At 34.2% G+C, this 25,576-nt stretch overlaps 1 protein-coding gene across 3 annotated transcripts in view; it reads left to right on the plus strand.

Moving 5' to 3' along the window:
- LOC110997726 (GATA-binding factor C) overlaps window positions 1–25,576 on the plus strand; it is an 80,297-nt gene that overhangs the window by 33,301 nt on the left and 21,420 nt on the right. For 2 of the 3 annotated variants that reach the window (XM_022266025.2, XM_022266017.2), the window contains exon 4: window positions 6,275–6,426. In XM_022266025.2, coding sequence (XP_022121717.2) covers window positions 6,275–6,426 — 152 coding nt within the window. The remainder of the gene's footprint in view (window positions 1–6,274; window positions 6,427–25,576) is intronic. The other variant, XM_022266052.2, reaches the window with a different exon arrangement.

Genomic DNA, 25,576 nt, shown 5'->3' on the forward strand with positions numbered 1-25,576 from the left:
TCACTTAATATATGTGATTTACAATGCAGTGTAAATCAGTTAGAGTAATTATAATCATGTACACTTAAATATACTTCGTGACTATCCAATCCTAATTATGAGAAGTGAGTACAAAATTTGACAATAGCATTTCTTCATAAAGACACAGAGATCGTTTACAACAAAATATAAGTAATGCTAATGTATGGCCAATTCTTTTATTAATATTTTCTATTCTGATATGTAAATGAATTGGTTTACTTAGAATTCCGCTAGCGACCTTACCGTCGGTTCAAGGTGACGTTCACCGAAGCTTCGTAAGCTCAGCAGGATATCGCCATACTACTTGTTTTACTTGAGAACAAATATATTTTATTATTATTATTTGCAATAGTTACAACTTTACCGTGAGCTTCTATTGACACATTTCGTATGTTTTAAAGCTTATAACAATCCGAAACAATTGTTGTTCTGACGAGAATCCTATAAATTAACCACTCCGTCAGTAATATTATATTTGTATGACTAAAAACTTCTTGCCAGTTCTTCTTGTCCACTCTTCACCCTTGACTTGAGAACTGGTAGTAAATGTAAAATTAGAATCAAATTCACATCTTTTATGGCGAGTCAACTTATTTTGACTTTAAGTTTGAGTAAGATGTTATTAAGTTTTAAACAGAACAGAAACTACACTACTAAACTACTAGTTTCTTGTTCCCTCCCGGGTAAAGCCTCATTAACAAGGCACACTTCTTCAACTGTAACGGTATCCTTAGAACTAACTAACATATTACCCAATAAATTTAAAACAACGATAGCATCTAAATAAATTACTTAAAAACGTTGCATACAACAAAGGCTTCGTCCGTGACCCGTTACTGAATCAATAGCTAGAGTATAGTGTAGTACAGTTGCAATCGTTTATTAAGGATTTAAAAGCGTTAGTTTCATCTGAATCTGCTTGTTTAGCACATGGTTTCGAGGTCAGTCTCACAATGGAATGGGCCGCATCCGGGCACAGCGCATTAACATAATATTGCTTCCACCAAGGAGTATTTTCACCTATGAATACCTCTTTCGAAGTAAAATATATTTTTTAATTGATCATGCTCATGTTCCAATTTTAAAAATGAAGCTCAGATTCAACTTCTTAATACATTATTTGGCCCTGGTACTTTTGGATTGGATTTTTTATTAAGTCATTTAATTAATTATATTAATAGGGAGATTGAACCTCAAGTTGTTTGCAAATAAATATTACTCGCATACAACCCTATCTAAACTATCATAAACTCAATTCATATAACATTTCAATACCGGACAATACTTCAATAATCGTAAATTTCTAAAGTACAGCAAATTATACCAATGTTGGTACTTTCTAAAACAATGCTTACGTTCACTAAAATGGCATTTAATTTAATCTACAATTCCAATGTTTCGACAGTAATTCAAATGCAATGTATCTCACGGAACTGAATGCACTTTTGAATGTTATAGCTTTAATCTGAGGGCTCATGAGTCATTAGTCTATATCTTTTCGCCAATCATGGCTATTTCTATGCTGAGCAAGATGTTTCTAAGAAAGCGCAAACAATTAGTGTAGCCAAGCGCTATACAAATTTTGTATTTAAAAATTCATACAACAATAACCCTTTTCTTATTGTAATAGATATCAAATTAGTATGCAGATGTTTTAATTTCCTCATGTCCGCTACGGCCTGACGGGCAGCAGGAATGAGTTCTGTTTGTATATTATTTTTTATAGAAAACATTGTTTTATGGTAGTGTTGAGAGCTAGACTATGTTAGAGTAAAAATCGACCATGTTTTATTCATACGGAGAATAATTCATAAGACAGTTTCGTTCCAGTTAATTATGCAAAATTTAATACTGTTTTGACTACGGGTAGTCCCAGACTGTACTAAGAGTTAGTAACGTCATATATAGATAGATTTGGTTATAGAGACTTCAAAAACTGAAAAATACTCATTACGTAGAAGACTAGTACTTACAATTACATCCAATGTTCAGATATTTCATATCAGGTCTGATATGAGTTCTGTATCAGTTTTATGACCATTTGTCAATCTAATAGGCAAGTAGGTGCATGTGCCTGACACACGTCGTCGACTTTTTGAGACTTAGGCAAGTCGGTTTCATCGTGATGTTTTCCTTCACGCACGAGCGACTGCTGAATGCGTAGAAAGTCCATTTACGACCATCGTATTTACGACCTCTGTGATGAGAGTCGCTGAACCCACTATGCCAACACTGATATTACAAAAAAATTAAAAATTACAATTTTAACACGATTTAATAATCGTGCGTGAAATTGTAATTTTGCAGACACATTTTTTGTTTATTATTTGACTTAGACGGAAAATGACACCATTTTGGGTAATTTACATTTCCAAAAGTACAAGCAAGTGCTAATTGCACATGCAATTGGACTCAGGGACGTAACTAGGCCGACATAGCTCATGCGGGACCTTAGAAAATAGGTTTTATTGTAACAGTGGTCACCGGCGTATAAAAAAGTATATTGCATTGTTTTTTACATGATAATGAATATTTTTTCTGGCAGCGATTGTGTAGTGTCACGCTCTGGCGCAGACATTGTGGGATACAATTGCAACATTTGCATACACCGACGGAAATTCATTGAATAGTTTAATTAAAAAAACATTTAAACAAATTAAGTAAATAACTAAGTTTTATTATGCTTCTTTCTGCAGACTCTAAGCTGGGAGACGTTTTGGTGATGATCCATAACTTCAAAGTAACGTTTTACGTTTTCTGATTGATCTATAACCAAGCATATTTAAAATCTACGTAATCAATATTCAAGTGAAATAATGCCATAAAATACAATGTACTCATTAAGTACATGTATCGTGTATAATTACAGTGAGTTCATTGCAACTGTTCGTTGTTTCGCCGTCAAACATAATTATCTGACCGTATGGTAATAACCAATGCAAATATGAATGGATGCCAGCGCAGGCGCCGTGAAAAATGACTTCATTCCTTCACTGCAGTACACACATACATAGAACTGTTGTCGTTCACCCGATATTGTCAAATTAGCGGAAGTCATTGCTGATTGCTTGTAAATTCTCTAGTGTTTAACTATAACTTGTCTTTGTTTTAGAAACAACAAACATGATTTTAATCATATTAGGTCCTTTCCAGTATAGTTCCTTTGCTATACCTTTGACTTGACTAAAAATATCAACAATTGTTTAAAGAGGATACTTCTTAAAGGCCCGCATCGCACTAAAATGGGCGTCCATGGGTTCGGAAGAATGCCCTTTTTGTCCATCTATCTTATAAAAAAAATATATCCTGCATATTGAATAGTGACGATTATATATTCGCCGACATAACTGATGTAGGAAAATGCTTGGTTCCTAAGATTCAGTGTCAAAACTTATCTGGAATTAGATTAAGATGTTATTGGTGACATACATTGTACAATCTAAGCCTAGAACAATTATTTTTATATATTGTGCAAAATCTCTCATTGATTTTATCTTACCCTGAGTGAAAACAGCACTCAAGATTAGCTTCCAGTTTCTATTTGCATACAGGTGTATAATTAAGGCGTAATAACAGCCTCTGTGGCGCAACAAAGAATAAGTTTGAGCAATAATTTAATGGTTTGTATGCAAAATAGCCTTCGTGTTGATGAGCTGACCACGTCACGGTAGATGGGAGAATGGTCCTTTAACAATTCAACTTATTGTTTATGAGAACTCAGCATATTAAAAAGATGATAGTACTATACTGCATATAGTATGTTGTACTACAAATGTTGGTATGACATTTTAGTAGATTGAGGGCCTGTTTCACAATGTATGGATAAAGTGCCAAATAGCTATGCAACACATAAATTATTCGAAAGATAAAAGTTCCAAATAAGATACTTCACATTTCATGACGTATAGCGCTATCTGACAGTCGTGAAACGCAAAAATACTGTTTATCCTACAAATAAGTAACAAATAGCTTATTTGGAACTTATCCGGACATTGTGAAACAGGCCCTGAAAGAATCATGTCAACACGTTCTACACGAGCAAATACTTCTAAAACTTATCAGCGTGCTAATCGTGACAAAGTATTCGACACTTGAGAATGCACCGTCAGTCGAATACGAGAAATGTTGATCTATTTTCCCCACGCACAAGGGGCGTGTGAAAAGTTTTGCGCTCAGGCAGGAGTGTGCTCGAGACTCTCGAAATATAAAAACCGCCCACTCGGCAACGTAAATATGGCAGATGAAAATCTTTTATCGCGGTCACGTAGCCGGCCGCGTCACGACCGCGCGTCACTCCAGGCAATAAAGAGCGAGCCGCATTCTAATTTTGTACAAACACTGGAATTTTTCGTTCAAATCTCACTTGTGCACAGGATTGGATTATCTCTCGCCGGACAGGCACCGTTATGCGCACTTAAATATATCTTTATTTCACGTCAAAATCACGTTCAGAGATTACTCGATAGCTGAAATATGAATTCTTTTGTACGATTGTGACGTATCCTTATAGCAATTAAAAAATCTTATGATACGTATAATTTTGTTTTGTGGTTCCTGGTTGTAAATCATGTACTAACCCGCGGCGGACTTTCACAAACGCTTTCCGATAGAGATGTTATTGTAGAACAAAAGAGTCACTACAAACATCCATACTCCCGGTAATATCCTGTTATTTTTTCCATAATAATCGCTATTGATGTTTATTTATTAGAAACTTCGAGGCAAATTACAGGTTTTATCGGAGTAATATTAAAAAATAAAAGGGTTAACCCAAAAAGTGAGTTGTCGGCTCGATCGCAATAAGTTTTCGATAAAGCTCGGGAGATTTAATTGCTGGTTGTGATCTGGTTTTATGTACAAAAAAAGATGAAAGGCCGATGCCTTAAGCATTGGGAACATTGGTACCCAGCGTTTTTCTATGAGACGACCACTTTCACCTTCTCGTTAAATCCTTGCGCGGCCATCATTATTTATTCAGCGCATCGCGGTGTATATCTGGGAACTTGGATAATCAGATCGAGATATGTGTTATTATGATATAGATATCTACCGATACCAGATCTGTGGGGCAATAAACTCGTATAAGAATTCAGCCTGTTCGCGGCCCAAAAGTTGTCTTTGACACGTAAAATAAAACTCCCTTATAAAATGCGTATGAAAAAATATTGAGCTAATTAAAATCGTCATTCTGTCAAGTAAATTAACGCTAAAATGTTTAAAGTAGCGAATATATATCGAAATTTCTCCCGGCACAAATTAAATTTATCGTTTAACGTTTTTGTGGGAACTTTTAAAGGATGCGAGGGTAACGAGATTAGATTTTATATTCGACCTCGGTAAATCATCAATATTGTAATCGGGTTTAGAGAAATTGTGGGCGGCGCACCGCGTCCCGTGTTTGAGCGAGTGCATCCTTCTTGTAACAACTTTAGTAGCGAGTAATTACTCAGCGCACTGAAAATAAAGCAAAAACCCGCGAATCGATCGTAATTACAATCGACATTAATTGAAATACTCTCCCAGAGGACAACTCATCTTGAGGGTTTCTTGTTCGCATGTATGAAAATTTATTTTAAACAATTTTATAACCGCTTAATGGTTGAGATGTAGAGCTTCGTAGAAATTGTTTAAACTGCGATTATAATACAATTAGATAGCATATTAGCATGTGTATAGTAATTTAAACGCGTTCCGCTCTGATTACATTTATTGCTAACAGTTTTTTGCAACGTTTTTTTAATCTAGAAATATTTGTATGGACATTTATTTAGATGTTGAAATAGAACTAAGTAGTTGAATACGTTATATAAATGGAATTTATTAAACAGTTTGCATGACCACCAATAATATCGTTAACTAAATTTTCCTTGCGTGTAAAAAAAATCTTGATATATTTTGTTTTCACGAGTGAAACCTGTCTTGCTTTCTCCTATTAATTATTTTTTAATAATTAAGCTGGTTGCGGGACATTTTAATGATGTTTGTTGTAGTGTATGTTGCATGCTTTAAGAATTAAAACATTGTGATTGTTTCTGAATGTGATTTTTCTCTCGTCTTTCCCAGCCTGCCAGGAAACAGGTAAACATTACTTCACACTATCAAACACGAAATATCCAAAAATCATAGAGTTTTATATGATCAAATCAATAATTTCATAGATTGACACCTCTGTTTCACTATTACAAAATATTGTAGCTTTCTTTCTTTTTTTCTAAGTATTTATCAAATTCTAATGCATTTTTATCTACAACAGAGGGCCGGGAATGCGTCAACTGTGGAGCGACAAGTACTCCACTATGGAGACGAGACGGTACTGGACATTACCTCTGCAACGCGTGTGGACTCTACTACAAGATGAACGGACAGAATCGACCTCTCATCAAGCCCAAACGAAGATTGGTGAGTGTAAGAATCCGACCAATTTGTTTTTGTCCACCATGAGAGACGAGTGAATGAATTATGAACGAAGTTATAACTTCAACATGTACGTTATATCACCCATTTAGTTGTAATATACCGAACTTACCAACCCAAGCTTTAAATATAAAAATAATAGCTTCTTAAATTAAATTTAAAGTTGACAATAACATTCGTGGTCTAATTTCTTTGTAAGAATTCCAAGAGTTCGCTTCAGAGATGTTATCGCGTCGTCAAATCTCAACGTTTCGGGCACCCTTTAAACAGTCCATAAACCTCATACTTTATTAGACAAAAGAATATATAAGTTTAATATCCAAGACGGTCAGAATGGGTGTTGTTTACAGTTAAGGGGCAGTAATAAAAAGGCGGGGCATGCACGACATGACATTAAGCTGCGCCACAAATTGGCCTCTTAAGAAACCTGAGCGTTTCGACGAAAGCTCGTCCCAAAAACTTGCTCTATGACCGCCATAAATCTCTCTCTCTAATCTAAGCTCGGTACGCATAAAACTGAAACAAAGCGACATCTGACGTCACGTCGGTGGTCGGCATGTTCGCCTAACGACTGGCCCGTGCCAGCAATTGTACAATTTACCATAATACCCCTACCGCGAACATAAAGTAACTCGCATTTCTAGTCTTTTGTTAGCTAAATTACGTAATGTCCAAACATGATATAATCGCAGCGGACGTTAAACGACTTTAGACTCTTTCGTATCAAACGTTGATTTGCATTTTTTGAATGTTTTCGTCTGTCATGGTTTTTAAACTCGGATGCGCTGCTAGTTTTAATAAAACTCACTGTTGTGTGGATACCGTTAATGCAGGAGATTGAATACTCACTTTTATTTTCATTGTGGGAAATTATGAGACAATGCGCATAGCGAGGGAGATGCTTTTATCATTTACAAAGGTGCAGGAAAACAATTTAGTGTAATTAACTCATAGTCTGCAGTTGTGATTGCATTTTTAATCTATACATTTTACAGTTGTCACAGATTATCATTAATTTTTCGAACGACATCTACGTCTTTTATTGTTATTACTTAAAATAGTCTAAAAGCTAATTAATAAAAACTTACACAACATAAAAAACAAAAGTAGAACGGAGTAATTAAGCTAATCCATTAAGTAACGAAGACCTTCTTCAAAGTAAACGAAATAATTGGACAATGAATTTAAAAAACTACAACAATGAATTACGGAATTAACTTCAATTTAAGTGAAATGTTACTCGCACGAACTTGACACGATTTTCAAATATTACAATTGTCAATTTGATTGCCTAAGGTTAGATATATTATAATGGCAATAACAAATTATGTTAGGAAATATATCACATAGCTTTCTAACGATCGTTTGGATCGCTAAAAAGCTATGTTACAGATATTGAAATCTAAAAGCTGAGCTCAAGAAAAATATGGCAATAAATGCGCTATTAACGACTCGTACTTATTACTTTTGGTTTTTCTTACTAACAAGTGTTCGTAAGCAAATCAGTGAAGGTTCATAAAAAATATTTACTCAGTGGCGCTACAACCTATCGCCTCATTCCTCATCATTTGTCTTAGGTGATCTCTCAGACTCCAACTGCATTGGTGCAGCCGGGGGCTGATAGGCGCACGCTGAACGCAGGTTCATAAACAAGCCTTAACGAACAAGTAATGGGGAAAATATTATACAACTATTTCGGGATTAATAACGATAACATAAAATTATAAATTGATCTAGAATTAGTGTACAAGCCAAGGTTTTACATTTTGCCTCACTGGGACTTACTTAGTTTTATACGGCGATTATCTAAATAGTCGGAATTACGCCCCACTCACACACACTCTCTACAACCTTTACATATTTTAGCATATAATTTTGTATACCTTCTATTGTTGTAATAAAATCGTGTAAATTTGAATAATAGGATCAGTTTTAACAGAACCTTTTGAAGTAATTATTGTGCAATACTTCCCGTATAATTTGTAATAAATAAATCCTTGAATGTATTTATGTAAATATAAGTGCAAATTAAATGTTCAAGTAGCAAAAGTATAGTTTTTTGTAGATTTTACGATAAACTTTTAGTGTTCAAGTTAAGATAGGCATCAGTTCATTTTTCACGTTTAATCGTAATTTTAGGTTAATTTGACGACAAAGTGCATATCGCAATAAAATCGTATTATTAAATACTTACGAAATTGGTAAAAATATTTCAATTTGCGATTTTGAAACTTGAAAACGATAGTTTTTTTTTAATGGCTTTAATTTGTGCCAACTGGGCACAAGGTACTTCGCCAGTGTCGTGGAGATAGAGAAGGCACGAAGGAGATTGATCGGTGAATCATTCTGGGATTTAGAACGATAGTTTAACTTACTGATTATATTTATAAACAATCTTAAGATGCCATACTTTCAAACATAATTGACATTTGACTTTGACAGATTGAAGACTTTTGACAGGACCTGTTTAAATAAACAAGCGTTTGTCATTTTCTTACAAAGATTATAATTCGTTTTAGCGGTGAAGACCAACATCGTAGTTCTTACATCCGAAGCAGTAATGCCCAAACTCGACAATACGCGGTACGAAAACTGAATATTCACATTAGGGTTGCTATCGAAATTATGTAGTAACCTTACTCGATTGACCTTCGGCCGATTTTTATTATGAATTTCATATCACGAACGTGACAACATATAAACCTACCTTTTTTGCACAACATGAAATGTAATACGTCCAAGACAAATGCGCTTGAATATATGTATGCACATAAACTTTCAAGTGATTTTTGCCCCCGCGCTGCGCACCTCAGTAAAATAATATACTGTGTTATGGACACAAAAGGTGTAGAGTACATTGTTTTGAGTTAAATGTGCTTTTTAGTGACAACTCGACGCTTTCTTTTTCACTGTAGTAATTAAAAGGTATAACTAAGAAATATTTTTGTGAACGTTTTACGAATTTTTAACATCAACAAGCTTTGTTTTTGGTTCGTTTAAATAAAACTTCTTCTTGGTCATATTTGGGCAATATCTCTCACTACTAGACCGAACAAAAACCCAGATTTGTGTTGGATTCAATTAAATACTACCAAAAAAATACAGTTAATATAAATCTTCTTTGGACCATATCTCTCACGAAAGACACTCCAAATAAGAGCTATGTCATATATTGGACTGTATCAGCCTATTTTAATATTTTCGGCAGGGCCATTCAACGCTCTTCACGCCTAGAATTAACTATGCTTATGAACCTCTCATCTTTGTTCTTCCAACTTTGAGTCTTCCAAGGTTACTTTTACCTTATAACAATATTTTCAATTTTAATGTTCTGCCGCAAGCGCACAATAAAACAGTGCAGACGTGTACCGAAGTGCCATAAACATTACACACGTTACGAGAGTTGCCAGGTTATATATTTAATCTGTTTGCGACTACTGCGCGGCTGCAACGCGTGCTAACCTGTTTTTGTATTGCGGCTTTGTCTACCATATTTTCGATTTCAAAATGGCTAAATATTATATAAATTCCACCCTGATCACCTCAATCACATATAATGAATGTGATGAACCAGGTTTATAAATATCCGAACCAATTTGACTCACTTCTGATAAAGTACCCTATACTTCATTAAAAAAGCTTATTGCTTAAATGGCAGGCAACGAACTTGACAGTAAGTTTTAATTTTGTTAAGTTTGATTAAGTTTACTCTATTCATATGTTTAGTAGTTTTTATATCTTTGTACGGATCAGAATCCTGGTCAATTCGTGCAGCGAACAGTATGTAGATAGTGGCTTTCAAGATGAGGAGAATGTTGTCTGTGGTATGTACTGAGAAAAGAACCAGTTAGTCAATTCTCAACCAACATAAAATCACCACAAAACTGTCAACTATCATTAACAAAAGTGATTAGCTACTTTGTTTACTACCATAGTCCTATGAACCGAATAGTCTCGACAAACTGGGAATGGTGGAGTGATACTCACAGTACTCACCGTCTGTAATTCACTGAGACAAGAAGACTACGAAGACGAAGAAAGGAAGATTTATGTGTTGCATATATATACTACTTACAGTTCCCCTGTGTATTTAATTTATTATTTAAGGTATATTTCATCAGTTATTGCATAATTACATAATTATATAGATAGAAGAAAAGGTTCCTAATGGGGCACTTGTATTTGTTAATGTCTCAATCAATAAACACCTGTTCGCTATTTTATCTACGTCCATTCATATAACATCAGCGCCATCTTTCTGCGATAAATGTCACTATTAGACCATATTAAGTTTTATCACATATTGTGATCGTTGTATGTCGTTTGCATGAGCAAGAAATAGAACTCGGCTATTTGGCATTCAAGTGCCCAACAAGTGCCAAATAAATATTACAATAAGAATTCTTTGGGCTCACGCTTAAATCGGTCCCACACTGTCTGCCTTATATGAGGAGTGACGTCACTCACGGATTTATAGCCCTCCGAACTTTCCCATTGGCTTTGATTGTGTCGTAAGGATTACATATTTACTGTTTTATATGGAATGTTATTTGTATACCTTTGGCTATTAATATAGGTTTTTCTGAACTAAACGTTAAACTCTGAACGAACATTAATTTCTTCTATTCTACTAAAACATATATACATATATATCTAGAGTGGACCTCGGCATTTAGTAATATAATACAAAAAAATCAGTAGCGCTACAACCTTTTAGGTCTGGGCCTCAGATTTCTGTGTCTGTTTTGTCATCATTTGTAAATCTGTCAAGACCTTTGCCTGACACACGCCGTCGAATTTTCGGATTTAAGACAAGCCGGTTCATCACGGTTTTTTTCATTTGAGCGAATGATAAACGCGCACAATGACAAAAAGTCCATTGGTGTACAGCCGGGGATAGAACCTACGACCTCAGGGATGAGAGTCACACGCTGAAACCACTAAGCCAAAACTCATCATACAGTACAGCATTAAGAATATTAGGTCTTATTCAAATGCCAAAGGCCTCCTTCTCCATCCCTTTTATTGAGCGCCCATCGCTCATGTGGTTGTCCTCTATCACGCTACATTACTGGAGCTTTTCTTCTTACCTTATACCATGCCAAGTCCACTTCCATTTCAGCTCCTTACTCTTGTATGGTGTCAAAGGTTCGTGACGTTTCCATACTCCATGCGACGTTACTGATATATTGTGTGCGTGTATTTGGAGTAATATAGTGCTAATTAAAAATAATGTTTGTGTATTTAACATGTCCAGTAGTGACCGGTTACCCACTCAGTTGCCCATCGATCACCTCGCACGTCAAATAAATCCTGACTTTTGCGGTCCAAGTTATAAACGACTTTTGAATTTGACTTGGAATATTTATTTTTTTGTGTTATTAAGATTTGTTGTATACTCCCCTAGACGACTTAACTAGTGGTCCTGTTTCTCATGTTATTTTAGTCATTTGGAAGTGCAAAGGTTTAGGTAACCTCAGGGATACTGTGCATTCTAATAGTGAAGTTTGATTAGCTACAGTACTCTACTCTTGTCATCGTCACCGTTCAGTTGCCTGCCTTTAATGGAACTATACAATATAATTTCGTCCTCTCCTTCCAAATAACACTCATCTAGAAGCACGCCTTACACGCCTTCGTTGGCGAAATGCTCTGCTGCTTGTCTTCATTCCTTATGAAAAAAGCATAGTAGTGGCATGCCCCCTCCACCTAAGCGGCGGTTGAACAGGCATCTCAGTTAACATCATGTAGGTTTGTGGTCAAACATCTGTCCAGTTAAAAAAGTGGTTTTCGAGTTTATTAGTGAGATTCCATACCCTTATCAATATTAGAAGACGTGTATTTATTTAAGGTTAAAACAGCGTTTATGAACACAAATTAATATGCTGAACACGCAAGAAATAGAGGTTTTATAGCCAAAGCTAGTTAAGTTAACTTGCACGAATTAAAGTGACATTTAATGAGTCTTTTCGTCGAGTAATGTGTAGGTCATTCACGTTCTGCTCGAGGAATATACAGTTTAGTTTTATAATAGACTTTGTTTTGTGTAGTATGCTCTTGCATCTGTAATAATAGATTTGGTGCAAGCTATATTACCGATCTTGTTAGGCGTTTAAAATTCTATAAAAATATATTAATAAAAAAAAAACATCAGCTCTGGTATCACCAGTACTACCAAACGCCAACTGAATTCTTTAATTACGCCTGTGCACCTGAACCCCATGGCTCAAGAGTATCTACACCAAAGAGAACAAAATCGAAGTTAGAGGACGTTATTTATATATTATATTTATCTTTCTCTGTACACTTATATGTAGAAATGTATTAAATATATAGAAATTAATTTTTGTATTCGAACAAATACATACTAAATACAATCATATAAAAAAAAAACAAATTATCTATGTATTAACTTATTTGGAAGTGATGTTCAAGATCCTTTGACCCATTTTCCAACAAGATCCAGTCAGTCAACATGCATGCATATTGTTCAAAATAAAAGATTATAATTAAGAGAATCATTACAAATTTACTTTTAAAGTTGACATAAAAACATTTCATGTGGTACAGTGGTTCTAAGAATAATTTTATTACGTTTAACGACGATTTTTAGCGTTTTGGGACAATTTTATAATCTCAGTGAGCTGTAAAATGGAAATTTTAAATGTATTTGATAACGTTATAGGAGTTATACGCAAATCACACAATTAAAGCGATTTACTTTAGAATTTATTAATTTTTTATATCTATTTGTATAATTAACCATTTAAATCAAATTATTATAGGTAATTAATAGAGTCTAAAATAAGTTGCTAATTTTCGTACATTTTAAATACGATACATTTTTAATAAAGATAACATTTTTGGTATATATATACGGGACACCGAAACACTTGGGTTCCCGCTGCACAAAAACAAAATATTTAAATCGGGATCGCAATCGCTGTTGCTATTTCGAGTTATACAGTACCGGCGTTCCCAAGACACAAGATGTATAGTTGTGATGTACAGTGAGTGACACCGGGGTCTGCTCGCACTGCGGGGGGCGTACAATTTTATTATACCTTTTTACCTGTCCATACACCTGTATGGGCTTTATACGTAAAAAATAGGGCAGTAGATAATGCTTTTATCTATGTTTGCTACTAAAGACATTTGACATGAACTAAAAGTTAAAAAACACAGACTATTAATAGTATCCTTCATAAGTTATTTTAATACAGTTCCCTCATATAAGTTAAGCTATAAGCTGGAATCAGCACTGAATTATAATTAAACATGAAGGATGACTAAAGTTATAGGTTTTTCAATTACTACTGTTTCTGTATTAAAATATATCGTTAATATATACAATATATATGCAAACAACGGCGTAAGTGATCAGCTTGTAAAGCAAGCATACCTGTCTCAGCCACTCACCAGCTGCAAATTTCTTCTCCCTCAGGCTTTATCATCGTTTTATAAGGCAGTTTTTTCCACGCACCACTACTATGTGGAACCAGCTGCCCACTGAAGTATAACCGAAGTAATTATTTCCTTCAACTTGCGAGCTTTTGAGCAATGTGAGTGTCCATGGGCGGCGGTATTACCACATCAGGTGAGCCTCCAGCACGTTTGCCTCCTCAAAAAAATAAGCATTACATTTGGCAATAATTATTAAATGCTGGTTTATATATAGTGGAATTTATATTCTCCAAAATAATCCCATCGGGTAAAGTACCTATCAATTTTAAAACAAATAAAAGTTTATTTTATTGCATTTCCATAAACGACCCTTTTTTCATACGATCCCAAATTCCACTTTTGTCAACGCCTTGATTGATATCGTAACCGTTCCTTGTTTTAGCAATATTTTTTTTTTACATTTGACATATAAGAAAGATTGGACTTGGCCGGGTGATATAAATTTTCGACTTTTTCTAACATACTTTTTTATAAGTTAGTTTACCTGCCTAAGGCGCCAGTTGACATTTATTGTCAGGATATTGGAAATGTCATAAATTCGTATGTCAACGATTATTGTTAAAATTGTCTTGACATTTTTGTGTCATAATATAAATTTGTGCTTGACAAATATTATGGTTACATTTTACTGTCTACAAAGAAATATTTTTATACTGCTTAAATATATAACGAATGTAAGTACATAAATACGCAATTTATTGAGAATCCTTCAATAAGATTTAATCGTATTAAATAATCTCACATGCATTATTCTTTCAATCTAATATGTGAAAATAAAAACACTATGAATATTAATTTTTGTACTTACCTAGTGTTTTGTCTCTTTCTACTTTGTCGTATGGGCTATAGATAATACTCAATCAAAGATCCATGGACTATAGCTTGGTCGATTTCACGCGTCGAGCGAGGAAAATCGATTGCTCGCTTCGTGTTCTCAATTGAGGACCGGAATTACTACTACACTGAAACAGTTACTAGTGTCAATATAGGACAACTATGCATTGTACAAAAACCATTTATTTTTCGATTTTTACACTTTGTAAATAAAAATAAATCAGTGATGCTGAAACCTCAGTTCTGGGCCTCAGATTTCTGTATCTGTTTCATGATCTTTTGTCAATCTGCTGTCAACTCTTGGGTCTAAGGCAAGCTTTCCTCGCGATTCTTCACCGTCTGAGTGAATTTTTAATGCGCACAAAGGTAGTAGAGAAAGTCGATTGATGCACAGCAAGGGATCGAACCCAAGCCTTCAGTGACGAGAATCGTACGTTGAAGCCTAGTGTTCTTGTAATCGATTTATAAGTTTCTAATGAAAATCTCTCGAAGGTATACTTACTTGCTTCCAAGACGAAGAAAATTCTCTTCTTTATCTTGATTTTTTATCTAAAATACTCTTATGTCTCAGCGTAAATTTCATGTAACAGAAAGAGTTTACACTTTAATCCAAAGATGGATACGTTTTGATCAAGACTAAGCATTATTTAAAAAACAATCGAATTCCGTTGCAAAGTAGAGTTGTGAAATTTAAAAATGGAACGCAATTAATCTGGACGTAATAACTCAATACAGTACGAGAACTCTGTACCAATGTACCCGTCTACCACTAATCTGTTCGCGCGGCTCGACGCGTTATTTATCGGTAGCAACGGGCGACGTGATTTTGATTTAGAGCCCTAAATTGCACGCCTTGGAATTACGGGAGAAATTCTTGCAAATAAATTGCTGCATTGTTTTTTATAACGGAGCTTGATATTGAACAGTTTTGGTATTATTAAAATTATTATCGATCTAAAATATAGACTTTACGTATATTATTCTTAATAGGCGTGTTTGTATCAGAGTAATGTGGTAGGAAACTCAAAATAAATAAATTAATTAACGTTAATCTCGTGGAAAAAATTACATACGCTTTTTATGCAAATTAATAATATTAATATACATTTCTATCATACAATATACAGTATTGGGGGAGGGGGGGGGTCTGGGGTCACTGGTACTATCTACCGCACTTGAACACGGCACAAGAGGCTTTAGTCCAAAGGGTACAAAACAATTATTTTATTAGATTATTAACATAGGTAGTCTTAAAATATTTATAAAACTAAAATAAATTATACAAACACCTACTCTCATTCACGCACACATTCACATTCACACTCATAAAACATCATACACGTAATATATATTAGAACATAACGGGTTTCAAAACATTTTTATAGTATCTAAAAATGTTTTCGATTATTCATGAAAATTAAATCTTGTAAATGTTTATTAATTAAACGCGTTTTAATCTTTTCGTTCTGATCGATGGTATTCTAAATATTGTTTTCAGTTTATATATTAACTATACACAAACCAAAAACACGTCTTGTATCAGATAAAACCTTTTACGCAATTAAATTTTAAGCAATCATTTGAATGACATCAAACTACCGTATTACGTTATAATCTGGCTTAAGCTGTTTCTCGATTGACAGGCAGTGGGCCAAGTTGACTGACTATCAAACTACCCGTTGTTCTTAAGAAAATAAGATATAATTTGGACGTCAGTTATAGTATTTTTTTTGCAACAGGATACCAAGTAGTACTGCCACCATGAACACTTACAGTGTCAGAAGGCTCGCAAGAGCGCAGGCGCTTTTAAGAATTGGTACCCGATTTTCTTACCTAAGTAGAATTGGGTCGGAAATACTTTAGCGGGCACCTGGTTCCCCATACTGGTGGTGCTATTTAAGTCAGCTAATTAATGTATTAAATATCTCGTGGAGTATATAAGCATTATACATTCAACTACGAATAGAGGAATTTAAAGGCCGACAGAGCCCTTGCAAACCTTGTCATATGATTGTATCGAGCTGTAGGATCACAACATCCCGCCTCTATCTATATGTATATATAAATGAAATTTCCCTTGGTCACAGCATCACGCGTGAACGGCTGGACTGATTTCGCTAATTAAAAAACAAAACAAAAAAATTGTTTTCTTTGTTATTTGTGTATGTCACTGAACTCCTCTTAAAAGACTCGATCGATTTGATTTTTTTTTGTATGCGTTTCGGAGGCGGTTAAGATTCACAAATCAGGCCGGCAGCTGGGACTGCAGTCGGTACTCTCATACTTTGTGCCTATACTAATCGCTTGAAATATCATGCAGAACAACGTCTCCTAAAGTAACGTTTGTGACAAAGTTGGTAAACACAAATTTAACCAACAGCTAAATAAACCCCGGTTAGCGTTAAGCGTTATGAAGCGTAGACGCCATCGTGACGGGCCAAAAGTGGGGCTAGCAAAGTCCATTGACTTCCTCAGCAATTAACATACGGGAAGCGGTGGCTGTCATTACCCCGTCAGCGCCAACTGTTCTCCCAAATGCATTACGAATCACTGTTTACCACTACATAATTATTACCTATAAATGCCTATATGAGTGCGTGTCCGTACAATGATTTCTATTGTCAGAAACCTTTGACCACGTTTTTTCATAACATGAATGACAAGTAAATTCTGTTATCCTATTACAGCCGAGCTGAGATTAGCCGTAGTTATGAAATAAATTTAAAAATGAAATCACTCGGGATTTTAAATTTTTAAAAAGACCGGCAACGCACTAACGACCCCTCTAGCATTGAGTGTCCATGAACCTTTAGTTTTTATTAATTTTAGATAAACTTAACATTTAAATTGGAACTCAGCAAGGACATGCATGCCCTTTTAAGATTTTGGATGTTTAAAAAAGAATTCATATACAAAATCACAAGCACCATACAAGGACAAGGCACATGTACTGGTCAAATTGTCAGGTGTCCCGTTGACTAATGATTCCACAACCGCTGCATACAATATTTAATAAGCTGAATATTTTATACTGACATATGCTGGCTTCTGGATACCTTTAATTTATAATAAATATTAATTCATGTGTTGTAACTTAATATGAAATTATAGGTAAATTTAATAACAAATTGTTGAATATGTTCAGGAATTTGATTTAATATGTTTTGTCCTAACATATATAAATGGAAAGAAAGAAATATATGCCATCTGAAGCAAGAAACTCACCCCATTTAGAAATTCTTTGTTTAGTTATAATTAATATTACGAAAATCCTAAATAATTTAAGAGTTATAAAGATATATCTGTTAAACACGTCACTATCATTGTTTCCATCTATTAACGGTGACTTAAATGTTAACCCTCTAGGTGCCTGTTTGCCGTCCCACGCGCGGTCGTACAAGCCACCGAGCCATTCCCACTTACTTCCTTGTCTCCTGTGGTCAAAACGACCATTATTACAGATATGTTGCATCTGGCTGTCGATTTGTCACTATCTAACGACACCAGTAACTGCTTAGTGAAACAAAGGCTTCATTTCAATATACACAATACCTGTGTTGTGTTTTACAGTAAAAAAATGTTTGTCTATTTTTTTACAATAATCGCTTTATTATATATTAGTGAATTGTCACTGAATAATTTAAAAAATCTCCTTAAAACAATAAAGATTTGTATGACTCAAAACTTGGTGATTAAAAAGAATGGTGGAGAGTTTCTTCGCAGTTATGTTTGCCATTGACTGGCGAACTAGTAGTAAATTTAGAATCAATTTAACATATTTTCTGTTGACGTTCGTAGGTGTACTTGGATACATATATGAATAAAGGAATTTCGAACTTGAGTTATGATATTCTGCCTTACTTAGCAACATTTCCAAACCGTAAAATGTGGTGTTCAAAAGTACACAATTAGCTTTTTTATCTAGAGTTTTATATGGTTATAGAATCTTTATTTCGGCTATTACTTCCTTTTACACAGACTATTATAAAACATACAGATGAAGCTACTGTAAGAAATACAGTGATAAATAAAAGTATTATAATTTAACAAATACGACACAAACATTCACAACTTTGAAACTTGAAACAATATTTAGCAAAAGTTCGATCCGATCAAGAAACTCTGCAATATCCTACAGGATCACTTCATAACACACAAATGCTTAATGAGGCAGACATTTGTGTAATTGCTTTTGTTTTTGTAATCACGCATAACGTTTGATTGATTGCCCTATTAACGAGTCAACTAGAATAATTATTTACAAAAGCTTGACACTTATGAATTATGTTTTTTTAACATTATAATATGTAACAGGTCAATTTGGGCTTTATATATTTAATCGACCAAATATGACAATTACTTGCCTTAATGGTTACGATTAAGATAATACCCTTGCTGTGTGCTTTCCATATCGGTATTTAGTTACACTTATTTTAATGAGGAGGTTTAACTACATCCTAGGCTTAATGATTCTTTATCATCAGCCATTCTTTAACCTCCAAAATTACACTTTTTTACAAATTTGGCTAAATGTCTGATATACTTGCATACTGATAAGTGAACTAAATTGGAAATGCCAGCGCTCTTTTAGCCATCCAATAAACTTAAATGCAATTCAAATTTCTCGTTTGGTTTTATAGAACAGCTTTACATATGTATAGAGTGATCACATTGTTCCAACGTGTTAAAGACCGGTTGGAAGCGGAGTAACGAGCATTTCGTATACAATAGACCTTTTAGTGTCATCTGGACGCACGTCAATCGCAAGTAGACGGACAGTCACTAGTGAGCTCTCGCCTTTATTTTGATATCGCTACCTCAGGCTATATTTAATAGGTGGTAATTATTATAATGCTATCGCATTAGTCGAGAATCCGATATCGGAGTGGCTGCTTATATATAAATATATTTTACTTTCGGTGAACCCAGGGAGTGGTGCTTTCCTCAACGAATAAGTGTAGCAATACAGCGAGAAAATGCTGCAAGCGTTAAAGATTTTTTTTAAATTTGTGTTAATACTCTATTTATTTTTGAAGATTTACGTCTGTTGGCGGGTTAGTGAAAAATTATGAGAGTAAATTGTTACGTTGCGCGTGTACGCCGTCACAAAAAACCGACACTCAGAAGTTAGCTATAGTCAACACTTAAGGTTTTTTAAAGTTATATCTACGTTATGTTTCTTTTGACACGTTAGGGAAGAATGATAAAGTTGAAGTTTTTATATATTTCCGCCAAAGAAGTGTAACTTCTCACGCATGTACATAAGTACACACACGTTTTTTAAAATTATTATTATTACTTTACTCTAAAGATAAGCTCAAAACGTACTTAGTAATATATTTTTCAATATCATATAGTATTGGTATTACCAATAAAATACGAACAAAGTTGAAACTGACAAAGCAGTAAAATACTTATATAACCACACAACAAACGGCTATAAAATTAATCATATACGCGATTTGAACAACTATTATAAAAAGCAGATTCAGTTCGGACGAAATAAAAAAAATCTAGAATGACGTGCGTCCGGCATCACTTAGGTGGAGTGATGTGACGGCTTTGCCGATTCCTTTTTTAAAATTCAAAATAAAAACACTGTTCCATTGTGTTCACGTTTTGGAAAAATTTAAATGACCAAGCGTTGGCCGCTTTTTTGCGGGTCGGAATCTCGAAATCGGCGTTTAAATACATAAAGATTCGCGGTTTAGCGCCATGTTTTTTCCATTTTCTGCGCATTCTTTTCGATTGAATGTGAAACGATGCGGTAGATTTTGTGAGCCCTGGGGCGTTGTAGGAGTAAGTCGTTAGTGTAAACGTGAAGTTTAGGTGCAATGCGGTGTACTTGTAACACCTGTTCGATATCCGACCGGTTTGCTTATCGATTAATCTTCACATTTAACGTGATAACGCTCAATTCGATTGATATTGCAAACTGATATTGCAGATTTAGAGTGGCAATATGAATGTATTTATTCAGGGCTGAGGGCGGCCTCATACTAACAATGGTGTAGGCTTGTCGTTGCAACGCCGCTGCAACAGGGCTGGCTCCATTTCATAATTGACGAGATTAATCTGCGTTAAACATAACAATAATATCAATATGTCTTCTGCTGAACAAATTGTATTTTTTTTATAAACACGTTTGTAATATTTGTGAAATTTGTTTGTATTATTGCCTTGCCTGTAAATTTAAATTTAACTTAAATTTTGTATGAAAGATATCTAGTGTTAGCCCTAACACCAGGGTCGTGAATCAGAGCTGACATCTCTGCCCGGTGGTCCTCGCGTCACAACCGCGCGTGCGAGCCTACCCTCCTACTTTACATAAACTTTTCTTTCTAAATATTAGCAGTGTATTGAATAAGTTCTCCTATGATGCACAAATAGTCGCATTTTCCAACATTTTTTTATATATTTCCTATGAGTTTACAGAAAATTTGGCGAAAAGCTATATGTTTGATTACCTCTTTTGTTTTAGCGTCTTCTTGACCTTTTATTTCATATAAAATGCATTTTCTATAGTATGTTAGAATCTATCTAAATTACAATTACAGTGAACATAAATTTTACAATAAAAATATACTTACAAGTTTTTACTGTTAATTTAAAAATACCTATTACTTAACAACTCGTATTATGTACCCGATAGACGCTTAATATCTTTAAAAATTAAGCAGCACTGCCCAATATATCAAAAAATAACTGTTTATTTTGTGGTATTCGCGAATAATTCGAATCGAGGCATCTGAACTTTAAGAACGATTCTAAGACGTTTAAGTGGAAAAACATTATTTTATTCATAGAAATAGTATTCCAATGTCTAAATTATAGTTTAATATTGAATCAGGTCATACGCAAGTGTTTATAACAAGACTATATTCATATCTCGTCGGCGTTTTCATTCATACACTTTTGTTCGTTTTAGATTGTCATTGTGTTTACTGCATTTACCATTGTTCGGGGCCCTTATAAATTCGATCGGTTCACTTTACAGCGGTGACAGGTATATTTGAGTGCTCGGTTTTGGTCGATAATTAATCCGTATTGTTAAATGTGAGCCCACCCTTATCGTCTTTAATTTGTTACCTTGCTTTAGCCAGCGTTTAATTGCCCATACAACCTTAATTTAAGTATCTTTAAGGCTCTCAAAACAAACGAAGTGTTTGTTTTAATACTTACAGAATATTGTGTAGATAATATTTTCTTGGAAGATTACTTGTTATATGATACTTTGAGAAAAAAACGTTGTCGTTAGATCGATGCCTCTTTGGCGTATATAAAGGCCAACTTATAGGTTCCAGATTCGATTCCCGGCAAAACTATATTTTTTTTAGCCAAAGAAAAGTCAGCATTTCTATCAAAGTTATTTATAACTTTTAAACCATGCATTCCTCGATTTTCTAAGCAAAATATGATATATATCAAACAGTAATATTAGAATTATAACCCATTTGAATTAATATGAAATATATCTATCGACAATTAATTTATGTTCTGTTCAAATGACCTATAAAAAGAGAAATGTCAAATGTCAAGCGCAAATTGAATTTTACATTAAAGTCACGATAAAAAATAGTCAATAGGCTAACACTCCATAACTATAGCAATTAAAAGGAACAAAAACTTGGAATTTAATGTACTTATGTTTGCGTGCACGGCGGCGTATAATATTTAAAAAAAATTACGGTCACTTAAGTGATTCACTATTTTTAATGTGTTGACTTACGGTATTACTGAAAGTTTTTCAACCAAATGTGTCTTCCCGACGGAATTCAGACTCCTATTTCGTAAAAAGGAATTCGAATTATTTATATTCGTTGCTCCAGCGATTGAAATTGAAAAAGACACGCTTATAGCTTATCTAATATATGTAATTGCAATCATGTATGTATAAAATTATACGTGAAAATATGACGTCACAAATTTTTCACACGTACATTTATTATATTATAATTAGCATGGGACAAAATTACACAACCAACAGAAAACTCAATTGAACAAAGTATACATGGATTCAAAATAAAATTAAAACATAAATTAATAATTGACTACCAAAAGTAAGTGTATATAAAAATTAACACTATATAAAAAGTTGCTTCATTTCACATTAAGCCAAAATACCGCAAAAGCCTATAAAAATAGCACAAAATGACTCCAGTCAATTGCAAACATTGCCTTGTTAACTAACCTATAATTTTAATTCCTTAATAAGGTTATAATTTCTTGTAGGACGCATGACTAATTCTTAATTAGTAGAAAAAATTTATATGGCCATAACGTGCTCAGTTCAAATACATTATTACGCTAAATGTCAAAAAAATGGATCAAACTTGTTAATACTAAGAATATTAAATGCCACTTAGCCTGCACCTGCCATTGCGAGGGATTGATTGCGATTATTATATTAAATAGTTTTATTCTAAAATTAGGTAACTTTAATATACTATACACTAAATATAACATATTGTTTTAGACGATTTAGGCAATACGGTTTAAGAGTCTCCAAGGTCATTCACCTTAAAGCAGTGATTCCCAAACTTCCCCCCTCCCTCTTTTGAACATCATATATATATAAAAAAAAATTTTTTTCTTAAGAAACTTAAATGATAGGTTTACGAAAGAAATAACTAGGTTACGAAAAACATCAACAAACACAAATACCTAATAATTTTAATAAAGATTTTTCTATATTAATCAAGTGAGATGTTTACGCTAGATGGTAATAAAAATCAAATCCCGTTTAAAATTAGAAAATTTAATGTAAATCTACAAACTCAATTTGAACAACAATAACAAAACTCAACCGTACATACCGAGCTAGATTTGACAGACAGTAATTAAAAAGAATCTGATAGGCGGTTTAAACTTTTTGTTGCCCAAAAGCCTAGTTGCCAGTCATTAGTTTCGTTTCACGTCTGTCACAGATATTAAAAGTATACGCATTATGTTCATATGATGTCTGTCAGCCAGCGACGCGTGAGCAACTACTGTACAGACTGACGTTGAATATTTGACCCAAGGTAGGTTATATTTTTTAGAGGGCACGCGATTAAAATAACTGTTTGAACTGGTTGTGTGACGTAATTTAGACTTCTGTACGATATTTGAATTACCTGAGTTTAATAAAGCTATGTTTTAAATTCACTTTTTAACTTGTTATACGACAACTACCTAAAAACATCCACAGACTATTTTTAACAACAAAACACGTCACAGCGTACAGCGATCATGTTTTAAGTCTGTCATCTGTCAACTTTGTACTGTGGTTAATTAGTTGAATGTAAATATATAGGATCTATAAGATTTAAATTCTTTTTTCAAACTTGATTGATTGAATTTTCTCGCATAAAATATCCCAATAAAGGGTAGCGTTCAATAACTTAACCTCGCACACCCATTGTAATAACGCTCTCAATATTAAATTTTAACAAGGTATTAATTAAAAAAACTAAAGCGAAATATTTTTAAATTTTCTCAGGGCGCATGATGCGTTGTTTTATTTTAATTCATTTTATTCGGCGCTGGGCGAGCAATGCGTTCCGCCCACCGGTGATTTAAAATTTTGATTTATCGACGTGAGCGCAGCGCTGGTTTGCGCTCGCACACGCCCGCGGTAATTATAAATATGACGCGGTGCTAAACTGTGCGAAGTGACCCCACGACCCGCGAGGCTTGTTCGCACCATTTTATAAGGGAACATGACCAACGTGCCTTTTGTGATTTAAAGCTATATTTGTATTCGTTGCGTTAGCGCAACCTTGTTTGTTACACTGGCAACTTTAATCTATTTCAATTCAAAATCATTTATTCATATAGGTACACTTTCATAAGTGTAGAACAGAAATGAATAAGCACGCACTTACATTCTCCTATGAACACTACGCAAATTCATAGTTAAAACTAATTATCTATATGTTACTTTGCTATTGACACAATGATGTAATATTAAAAACGTCGTAACAATAGAGCGACTTTACTGCTAAAGATAGACATTTAAATTGTCAGTTATGTTTAAATATCTAAACGTTCTCTTCTGAAATGGTAATACATTTCTTCAAATGTCAACAATGCAACCGACATAACCTATGCACTGTGGCGTAAAAGCAACAAGTATTCTTTATTAAAAACTTCGATTGACACAAAAAGAGGACAATATCAATTTGAATGTAAATTAGCACAACAGAATGGACCCTAGAAAGTGTTACGACTTTAGAAGCAGCTGTTTGTATTTATTACTTCCCACTGTGCAGCTTTCCTTCGGGACCATGCACCTGTTTCGATTGATTAATTCCCCGACCTGTCATGTAACTGACATAACTGTGCTATTATTATCACTTCAATAGCGGCCTATGTCCGCAGAAAATTTATTCCACATTTAAATTAACATTATTGGCGGGTGTATTTAAAAACATAAACCCATTGAACATGCCGGTTGTAAATCACTTAAAGTCACTCAAAAAAATACATTGAATGCTTCTAATTTTACATTTACTGAAATCAAGGGCGTAGAACGGAAGAGAAGAACTGGCAATAAACTAAAATAAATATAAGATAAATAAAACGCGTTCAGTCGTGCGAATTTCTGTCTTTAAACAAATGTACATTAATAAAAGTATTGTCCAGTTCCTACATTCATACATTAGAACTTAGTACATTTCTATATTTTTAGAGATATGTTCAAAGGCGCGCTGTCAACTGGGAAGACTGCTTTCGAGATCTTACCTATGTATTGTAAGCTCGATAATTCCTACACACATTAACACAGTGTAGCATCGATTAGGGAGTTCGTTCGTCTTCCAAACAGCCTCTCCTTGTATCCAATTTGAAAAAGCTCCCAGTG

This window comes from Pieris rapae, chromosome 10, assembly GCF_905147795.1.
Source record: "Pieris rapae chromosome 10, ilPieRapa1.1, whole genome shotgun sequence".
Lineage (NCBI taxonomy): Eukaryota > Metazoa > Arthropoda > Insecta > Lepidoptera > Pieridae > Pieris > Pieris rapae.